The sequence below is a fragment of the Pan paniscus genome, chromosome 8, assembly GCF_029289425.2.
Source record: "Pan paniscus chromosome 8, NHGRI_mPanPan1-v2.0_pri, whole genome shotgun sequence".
NCBI lineage: Eukaryota > Metazoa > Chordata > Mammalia > Primates > Hominidae > Pan > Pan paniscus.
In genome coordinates this window covers 98992307-99003090 of record NC_073257.2, presented here as the reverse complement: position 1 = coordinate 99003090, position 10784 = coordinate 98992307, and the positions used below count along the sequence as shown (strand labels likewise).

The 10784-nt window shown below is 42.0% G+C and overlaps 1 protein-coding gene across 1 annotated transcript in view; it reads right to left on the bottom strand.

Moving 5' to 3' along the window:
* Window positions 1-6033: 6033 nt before the first annotated feature.
* Window positions 6034-10784, bottom strand: part of LOC100972234 (ribosome biogenesis protein BMS1 homolog) — a 29423-nt gene continuing 24672 nt past the window's right edge. The window contains 3 exon segments of the mRNA XM_055093099.2: window positions 6034-8227; window positions 8955-9097; window positions 9985-10172. Of these exon segments, the coding sequence (XP_054949074.1) occupies window positions 8095-8227; window positions 8955-9097; window positions 9985-10172 (464 nt within the window). The 3' untranslated portion in view covers window positions 6034-8094.

Sequence of the window (10784 nt, the reverse complement as noted above, 5' to 3'; positions counted from 1 at the left end):
TGGGCGGCCCCACCCTGTGGCTTATGATGCTGCTGCTCTCCTGGCCCCTCTTCAGTGCCAGTGGGACTAAGGTTTTCATTCATCACCAGCTTCCTGAGATTTTAGTCCTAAGAAAAGCACAGGGTAGTCTGCTACTTGAAGCCATCTTCCTCTATGAGTTCTATACAAAGCCTCAGTAGAGTGGGTCCCATTAGCAACCAAGTTGAACAACTTTTCTTTGCTGACTGAATATGGATACGCCTGAATTGCTGACTGCTTTGGTAACTAAACACTCCTCTCCTATCTGCCAATGAGTGGTCGTTTTTGTCTGCAACTTGACCACAGCAATCCCAGGGGCCCTAGCTCTACTCACAATAGAGTTATGGCTGTGTGTCTTGAATGACACCTTAGGACCCATCCTGCCTCCACCTCCATCTCCATAAAATAGAAACCTAACTTGTCCCTCCAAGCTCTGAAATGCTGTAACTTACCAACGCCCTTTTCTCCCCTCTATTTCCTCCTTCCATGGCAGGGACTTTCAGATTTTCTTTCTTTTACTAACAAGGCACTAAGCATGATTTTGTCATAAAAAATACTCCTGTCCTCCTGGCTTTCCTGTCCCTTCTCATAAGGGACCCATGAACCTCTCAAACTGAACCACGGATCACAGACCCATACTCAGAACTCAATGTAGTTTTGTTCTATGATTTTTTATATATCCATGTCCTTGTTTCTGCCTCCCATTCCCAACTCCCTTACTCTAGTTAGGAAAAAATGGCTACTACCAAACATGAGTACATCCTCATGTACAAAATGAGCCTGGATCCTCTTGTTCTGTCATAAAGTAAGAAATGCTAAAGACTAACAGAGACAGTTGAAAGGACACAGGAGACAGGCTGAAGGCTCCCACGGCTGAATCTGGGACAGCACAGGTATCAGAAAGAACAATGACAGTGATGGAAAATAACCCATGGAATAAAACGCAAGTGCATTAGTCAGTAGTGATACCAAAATAAAGGGGAGAAGAGAAAGCTCTTTGTTAAAAATCCCGGGTAAAAAACGTAGGAGGAAGGACAGAGGAAGAACATCCATTTTAAGTCACCAGTGCCATAACTGATAGAGAAAATCATCAGGAGGCTAAAATCACTGGATGAAAGAAAACTATATGAAGCTATTTAACATAGCACAATATATAAAACTATGAAAACATAAATAAGAAAAAACTAAAAATCATACCATAAGAGATGGATAAGTTCGAGTACAGCAATAATAGGCCAGACATAGTGGCTCATATGTGTAATCCCAGGACTTTCGGAGGCCAAGGCAGGAGGATTGCTTGGGCCCAGGCATTCAAGACCAGCCTGAGCAACATAGTGAGAACTAATCTCTAGAAAAAAAGAAAAAAATTAGCTGGAGTGGTGGCACACTCCTGTAGTCCCAGCTACTTGTAGGGCTGATACGGGAGGATCACTTGAGCCTGGGAGTTCAAGGCTGCAATGAGCCAAGATCATGCCACTGCACTCCAGCCTGGGAGACAAAGCGAGACCTTCTCTCAAAAAAAAAAGAAAAAAAAAAAAAAACACCAATAAAAACAAAATGATGACTACATAAAGACTGTATAGAAAAAGGAAATGCTAGGGAGCCAAGACGGCCAAATAGGAACAGCTCCAGTCTACAGCTCCCAGTGTGAGCGACGCAGAAGACGGGTGATTTCTGCATTTCCAACTGAGGTACCGGGTTCATCTCACTGGGGAGTGCCGGAGAGTGGGTGCAGGACAGTGGGTGCAGTGTGGTGTGTGTGAGCCGAAGCAGGGTGAGGCATTGCCTCACCCAGGAAGCGCAAGGGGTCAGGGAATTCCCTTTCCCAGTCAAAGAAAGGGGTGACAGACGGCACCTGGAAAATCGGGTTGCTCCCACCCTAATACTGCGCTTTTCCAACGGGCTTAACAAATGCCACACCAGGAGATTATATCCCGCACATGGCTCGGAGGGTCCTACGCCCACAGAGCCTCGCTCATTGCTAGCACAGCAGTCTGAGATCAAACTGCAAGGTGGCAGTGAGGCTGGGGGAGGGGCGCCCGCCATTGCTCAGGCTTGAGTAGGTAAACAAAGCAGCCGGGAAGCTTGAACTGGGTGGAGCCCACCACAGCTCAAGGAGGCCTGCCTGCCTCTGTAGGCTCTACCTCTGGGGGCAGGGCACAGACAAACAAAAGACAGCAATACCCCAGCAGACTTAAATGTCCCTGTATGACAGCTTTGAAGAGAGCAGTGGTTCTCCCAGCATACAGCTTGAGATCTGAGAACAGGCAGACTGCCTCCTCAAGTGGGTCCCTGACCCCCAAGTAGCCTAACTAGGAGGCACCCCCCAGGAGGGGCGGACTAACACCTCACACGGCTGGGTACTCCTCTGAGACAAAACTTCCAGAGGACCAATCAGGCAGCAGCATTTGCGGTTCACCAATATCTGCTGTTCTGCAGCCACCGCTGCTGATACCCAGGCAAACAGGGTCTGGAGTGGACCTCCAGTAAACTCCAACAGACCTGCAGCTGAGGGTCCTGACTGTTAGAAGGAAAACTAATAAACAGAAAGGACATCCACACCAAAAACCCATCTGTACATCACCATCATGAAAGACCAAAGGTAGATAAAACCACAAAGATGGGGAAAAAACAGAGCAGAAAAACCGGAAACTCTAAAAATCAGAGCACCTCTCTTCCTCCAAAGGAACGCAGCTCCTCACCAGCAACGGAACAAAGCTGGACAGAGAATGACTTTGACGAGTTGAGAGAGGAAGGCTTCAGAAGATCAAACTACTCCAAGCAAAAGGAGAAAGTTCGAACCAATGGCAAAGAAGTTAAAACCTTTGAATAAAAATTAGATGAATGGTAACTAGAATAACCAATGCAGAGAAGTCCTTAAAGGACCTGACAGAGCTGAAGACCACAGCACGAGAACTACGTGATGAATGCACAAGCCTCAGTAACTGATACGATCAACTGGAAGAAAGGGTATCAGCGATGGAAGACGAAATGAATGAAATGAAGCATGAAGAGAAGTTTAGAGAAAAAAGAATAAAAAGAAACGAACAAAGCCTCCAACAAATATGGGACTATGTGAAAAGACCAAATCTATGTCTAATTGGTGTACCTGAAAGTGATGGGGAGAATGGAACCAAGTTGGAAAACACTCTGCAGGATATTATCCAGGAGAACTTCCCCAACCTAGCAAGGCAGGCCAACATTCAAATTCAGGAAATACAGAGAACGCCACAAAGATACTCCTCGAGAAGAGCAACTCCAAGACACATAATTGTCAGATTCACCAAAGTTGAAATGAAGGAAAAAATGTTAAGGGCAACCAGAGAGAAAGGTCGGGTTACCCACAAAGGGAAGCCCATCAGACTAACAGTGGATCTCTCAGCAGAAACTCTATAAGCCAGAAGAGAGTGGGGGCCAATATTCAACATTCTTAAAGAAAAGAATTTTCAATCCAGAATTTCATATCCAGCCAAACTAAGCTTCATAAGTGAAGGAGAAATAAAATACTTTACAGACAAGCAAATGCTGAGAGATTTTGTCACCACCAGGCCTGCCCTAAAAGAGCTCCTGAAGGAAGCACTAAATGTGGAAAGGAACAACCGGTACCAGCCACTGCAAAAACATGCCAAATTGTAAAGACCATCAAGGCTAGGAAGAAATTGCATCAACTAACGAGCAAAATAACCAGCTAACATCATAATGACAGGATCAAATTCACACATAACAATACTAACCTTAAATGTAAATGGGCTAAATGCTCCAATTAAAAGGCACAGACTGGCAAATTGGATAAAGAGTCAAGACTCATCAGTGTGCTGTATTCAGGAAACCCATCTCACGTGCAGAGACACAAATAGGCTCAAAATAAAGGGATGGAGGAAGATCTACCAAGCAAATGGAAAACAAAAAAAGGCAGGGGTTGCAATCCTAGTCTCTGATAAAACAAACTTTAAACCAACAAAGATCAAAAGAGACAAAGAAGGCCATTACATAATGGTAAAGGGATCAATTCAACAAGAAGAGCTAACTATCCTAAATATATATGCACCCAATACAGGAGCATATATATTTATAAATTCATAAAGCAAGTCCTTAGTGACCTACAAAGAGACTTAGACTCCCACACAATAATAATGGGAGACTTTAACACCCCACTGTCAACATTAGACAGATCAACAAGACAGAAAGTTAACAAGGATATCCAGGAATTGAACTCAGCTCTGCACCAAGCAGACCTAATAGACATCTACAGAACTGTCCACCTCAAATCAACAGAATATACATTCTTTTCAGCACCACACCACACCTATTCCAAAATTGACCACATAGTTGGAAGTAAAGCACACCTCAGCAAATGTAAAAGAACAGAAATTATAACAAACTGTCTCTCAGACCACAGTGCAATCAAACTAGAACTCAGGGTTAAGAAACTCACTCAAAACCACTCAACTACATGGAAACTGAACAACCTGCTCCTGAATGACTACTGGGGACATAACGAAATGAAGGCAGAAATAAAGATGTTCTTTGAAACCAATGAGAACAAAGACACAACATACCAGAATCTCTGGGACACATTCAAAGCAGTGTGTAGAGGGAAATTTATAGCACTAAATGCCCACAAGAGAAAGCAGGAAAGATCTAAAATTGACACCCTAACATCACAATTAAAAGAACTAGAGAAGCAAGAGCAAACACATTCAAAAGTTAGCAGAAGGCAAGAAATAACTAAGATCAGAGCAGAACTGAAGGAAATAGAGACATAAAAAACCCTTCAAAAAATCAATGAATCCAGGAGCTGGTTTTTTGAAAAGATCAACAAAATTGATAGACCGCTAGCAAGACTAATAAAGAAGAAAAGAGAGAAGAATCAAATAGACGCAATAAAAAATGACAAAGGGGATATCACCACCGATCCCACAGAAATACAAACTACCATCAGAGAATACTGTAAACACCTCTACGCAAATAAACTAGAAAATCTAGAAGAAATGGATAAATTCCTCGACACATACACTCTCCCAAGATTAAACCAGAAAGAAGTTGAATCTCTGAATAGACCAATAACAGCCTCTGAAATTGAGGCAATAATTAATAGCTTACCAACCAAAAAAAGTCAAGGACCAGATGGATTCACAGCTGAATTCTACCAGAGTACAAGGAGGAGCTGGTACCATTCCTTCTGAAACTATTCCGATCAATAGAAAAAGAGGGAATTCTCCCTAACTCATTTTATGAGGCCAGAATCATCCTGATACCAAAGCCTGACAGAGACACAACAAAAAAAGAGAATTTTAGACCAATATCCTTGATGAACATTGATGCAAAAATCCTCAATAAAATACTGGCAAACTGAATCCAGCAACATATCAAAAAGCTTATCCACCATGATCAAGTGGGCTTCATCCCTGGGATGTAAGGCTGGTTCAACATATGAAAATCAATAAATGTAATCCAGCATATAAACAGAACCAAAGACAAAAAACACATGATTATCTCAATAGATGCAGAAAAGACCTTTGACAAAATTCAACAACCCTTCATGCTAAAAACTCTCAATAAATTAGGTATAGATGGGATGTATCTCAAAATAATAAGAGCTATCTATGACAAACCCACAGCCAATATCATTCTGAATGGACAAAAACTGGAAGCATTCCCTTTGAAAATTGGCACAAGACAGGGATGCCCTCTCTCACCACTCCTATTCAACATAGTGTTGGAAGTTCTGGCCAGGTCATTCAGGCAGGAGAAGGAAATAAAGGGCATTCAATTAGGAAAAGAGGAAGTCAAATTGTCCCTGTTTGCAGATGACATGATGGTATATCTAGAAAACCCCATCGTCTCAGCCCAAAATCTCCTTAAGCTGATAAGCAACTTCAGCAAAGTCTCAGGATACAAAATCAATGTGCAAAAATCACAAGCATTCTTATACACCAATAACAGGCAAACAGAGAGCCAAATCATGAGTGAACTCCCATTCACAATTGCTTCAAAGAGAATAAAATACCTAGGAATCCAACTTGCAAGGGATGTGAAGGACCTCTTCAAGGAGAACTACAAACCACTGCTCAGTGAAATAAAAGAGGATACAAACAAATGGAAGAACATTCCATGCTCATGGGTAGGAAGAATCAACATCGTGAAAATGGCCCTACTGCCCAAGGTAATTTATAGATTCAATGCCATCCCCATCAAGCTACCAATGACTTTCTTCACAGAATTGGAGAAAACTACTTTAAAGTTCATATGGAACCAAAAAAGAGCCTGCATTGCCAAATCAATCCTAAGTCAAAAGAACAAAGCTGGAAGCATCACGCTACCTGACTTCAAACTATACTACAAGGCTACAGTAACCAAAACAGCATGGTACTGGTACCAAAACAGAGATATAGACCATTGGAACAGAACAGAGCCCTCAGAAATAATGCCGTGTATCTACAACTATCTGATCTTTGACAAACCTGAAAAAAACAAGCAATGGGGAAAGGATTCCCTATTTAATAAATGGTGCTGGGAAAACTGGCTAGCCATATGTAGAAAGCCAAAACTGGATCCCTTCCTTACACCTTATACAAAAATTAATTCAAGATGGATTAAAGACTTAAATGTTAGACCTAAAACCATAAAAACCCTAGAAGAAAACCTAGGCAATACCATTCAGGACACAGGCATGGGCAAGGACTTCATGTCTAAAACATCAAAAGCAATGGCAACAGAAGCGAAAATTGACAAATGGGATCTAATTAAACTAAAGAGCTTCTGCACAGCAAAAGAAACCACCATCAGAGTGAACAGGCAACCTACAGAATGGGAGAAAATTTTTGAAACCTACTCATCTGACAAAGGGCTAATATCCAGAATCTACAATGAACTCAAATAAATTTACAAGAAAAAAACAAACAATCCCATCAAAAATCAAAAAGTGGGCGAAGGATATGAACAGACCCTTCTCAAAAGAAGACATTTATGCAGCCAAAAAACACATGAAAAAATGATCATCACTGGCCATCAGAGAAATGCAAATCAAAACCACAATGAGATACCATCTCACGCCGGTTAGAATCACGATCATTAAAAAGTCAGGAAACAACAGGTGCTGGAGAGTATGTGGAGAAATAGGAACACTTTTACACTGTTGGTGGGACTGTAAACTAGTTCAACCATTGTGGAAGTCAGTGTGGCGATTCCTCAGGGATCTAGAACTAGAAATACCATTTGACCCAGCCATCCCATTACTGGATATATATCCAAAGGATTATAAATCATTCTACTATAGAGACACATGCACACGTATGTTTATTGCGGCACTATTCACAATAGCAAAGACTTGGAACCAACCCAAATGTCCATCAATGATAGATTGGATTAAGAAAATGTGGCACATATACCCCATGGAATACTGTACAGCCATAAAAAAAGATGAGTTCATGTCCTTTGTAGGGACATGGATGAAGCTGGAAACCATCATTCTGAGCAAACTATTGCAAGCACAAAAAACCAAACACATGTTCTCGCTCATAGGTGGGAACTGAACAATGAGAACACTTGGACACAGGGTGGGGAACATCACACACCAGCGCCTGTCGTGGGGTGGGGGAGTGGGGAGGGATAGCACTGGGAGATATATTTAATGTAAATCTCGAGTTGACGGGTGCAGCATACCAACACGGCACATGTATACATATGTAACAAACCTGCACATTGTGCACATGTACCCTAGAACTTAAAGTATAATAATAAAAAAAAGAAAGAAACATCCAAATGCATGCTTTGTAAAGAGCATGACTCATGGGGTCAGTCACCAATAACAAAACAAAACAAAAAATGATGTACAGTCCAAGGGCTTAACCCATGACCATAAAGAAGGGCATTGTGCCACACTGGAACAGTGCTCCTCTAGCTATAAGACAAAAGGTCAGAGAAGAGGGGATTCAATAACACCTTTACAGGCCTCCACATAGCTGGCTTACTTTTAAAACCTCCACCAAAGCCATCTTCCCTTGTTTGGTCATTTTTCAGTTTTCCTGAGAAAAGAAGCCATCCCAAGAATCCTATGTGTGATTCTAGTATGTTCTACAACAAGAGAATACCTGGCATGTGAATTTGGCTTTTATTTTTCAAGTGTGCTCCTCTTAAATAACCATAAAGTGACACCTGCCAGTCACATTTTGTTCAGATATCCTCTGGGTTTGTCAAATCTTCCATCCTAGAAAAATAAACTCAATCATACAGCAGAAATGAATGCCAAAGTTCCTATACCTCCTTTCATGTGTCAATGACTCATCACACTCTTGTCCACTAAGCATGTCATTTAGAAAACTAGAAAATACAGAAATAAGGAAGCACCATTAACCACCCACCAGAGGAAAAGGGGCAGGCACACAACTGTGTCTCTAGGCTGAAAGTGACATTCATTCCGTAAGACACCAGACAGGGAGATGACGTCCACCTGGGGTCAGGGAAGAGTGAAGAACATATTCAGAAAATCCCTTTCTGGAAGAGGGTGAGCCTGTGCTCTGGGATTTGTACTGTGGCTTGGATTCTGGCAGGTGGAAAAAGGGTATTCCAGGCTGAGAAAACCACAGCACAAAGAAGAGCACAAAGGAAGGAAACTGAAGGCACACATAAAGGACTCAAGCACCCGGGCACGAAGGCAGCATCACTGAAAACTGAGGCTGAACATAGGATGGGGCCATATCCTGTAGCTTTAAATGCTTCCAAGTCCTCCCATTTTCCTAAACATCTCATAATTAATTTACTCCCAAAGGCACAGCATCTTTGAGCAATGATATAAGTAGACATTTTCCATCAACTACACTTCTACCCCCACTATTCAAATAGGCACAAAATAAATCCTATCACTGTTCTTTTTCTAGCCTTTTTAGCTTTGAAATATATGGTCTAGGAAATAAAAGTTTACAATCACTTTTTACCTGTCTGCGAGGATATAAGGATGAGAAGTCTGCCATGTGAGAGGCCTAAACTTCATAACTGTAATAAAATGGCCCAGATTGTGGATTTCTTGGTCTTGATATTCTCCATGCACCATTCCAGAAAGGTAGAACAGCTTGGCAACCTAAACATTAAAGGAAAATTAAAAATTAAATTTCAATTAAATTCTCGTCAATACTGCAACAAAATAAAAGCTCTAAACAAGAAGCAATCCTAAGAAGGGAGACTTCCAGCAAAGCCACTGTCCTGAGGCTTCCAGAGCCTTGCTGGCTTCTTTTAGGACTTATTAGAACCACACAGAGGCAGACTGCTCTGCAGCTGAGCAGGGGCATCCATCTAAGTATGGTGAGGAGAGGGAGGTGAGGCCTCTGAGCACAGAAACGGTTCTGTGGCCGATGGACCACAGCAGTATGGAAAGGAAGGGGCAGTGCCTGGTCCTGTAACTGGGAGAAACTTCTGATGTACTCTATTAAGTCCCGACCCCAAAACAGCCAGACACTGCCTGGTGCAGCAGGTACAGAGACAAATGAGATACACTAAGAGGCCCAGAATAACCACTCTCTTGAGGGAAACCTTCCAGAGACTGGGAACACATACACAAAGGGAATTCAGGAGGCAAATCCTAGAGAGACGTTTAGTAATGTCTCTTCAGTTTTTTGTTTGTTTGTTTTTTGAGACGGAGTCTCACTCTGTCACCCAGGCTGGAGTGCAGTGGCACAATCTCAGCTCCCTGCACCCTCTGCCTTGCAGGTTCAAGTAATTCTCACATCTCAGCCTCCAGAGTAGCTGGGATTACATGCACCGCCACCACACCCGACTAATTTTTGCATTTTTAGTATAGACGGGGTTTGGCCATATTGCCCTGAGCTCAAAACTCCTGGCCTCAAGTGATCTGCCCACCTCTGCTTCCCAAAGTGCTGGGATTACGGGCATGTGCCACTGTGCCTGGCCTCTTTAGTCTGTTTTTAAAGGATTATACTGTTAGTATCTAACAATTATTTCTCTTCCTACCGGGTAAACTTCTGTCCAGAACCTGTGTTTTAATTGCTTCTTTGTCTTCTTCAGTTGCCTGTTATACTTGAAGGAGTCGAGGTGAGTGAGAACTCCCATAATTTTAGGAAAGCCACGTACTTGACCGATGTTGAGAAACTCAAAGGTTTCCATTTCGAACCCAAAGCTGGCATCTATAAGCATCAGTACTTAAAAGCAGAACACATCATTTCTCGAAGAAACTACCAAAACAGACCACCTACACTAGGGGTTGGCAACTGGCCCACGGGCCAAATCCAGCCCATCACCTGTGTTTGTAACTCAAGTTTTATTGGAACATAGCCACATTAATTCATTTACATATCATCTATGGCTGCCTGTGTACTACAACTGCAGAGCTAAGCAGCTGCAGAAGATATGATCCACAAAACCAACAATATTCACTACCTGGCCCTCAACAGAAAAGTCCCACTCCAGACTAAATCAAATGACTACACAGGCATCACCCAGAGAAACCACCACCCTCTGACTTGCTCTAAAAGGCAACCATAAGACAAGGCCACTAGGATATAAACATCCATTTTAAGAATTCTAATGCATGAGAAGTAACTCAGAAAAGGCTGGGTCTAACCTGGCCCTTACCTAAGAAACCCTAATTTAAAGAAATGAAGTTTTCTGTAAGGTATTTTTAAGCCAAATAATAGGTCTCTGACATCCAAAGAATGGGAAGAAAGTGATAATCAATGAAATATATTAAATATGTACAGAAAATCAACCTCTTGTTTCAATCTCCTCATAGAAAAAAAAAACCAATCTGTTTT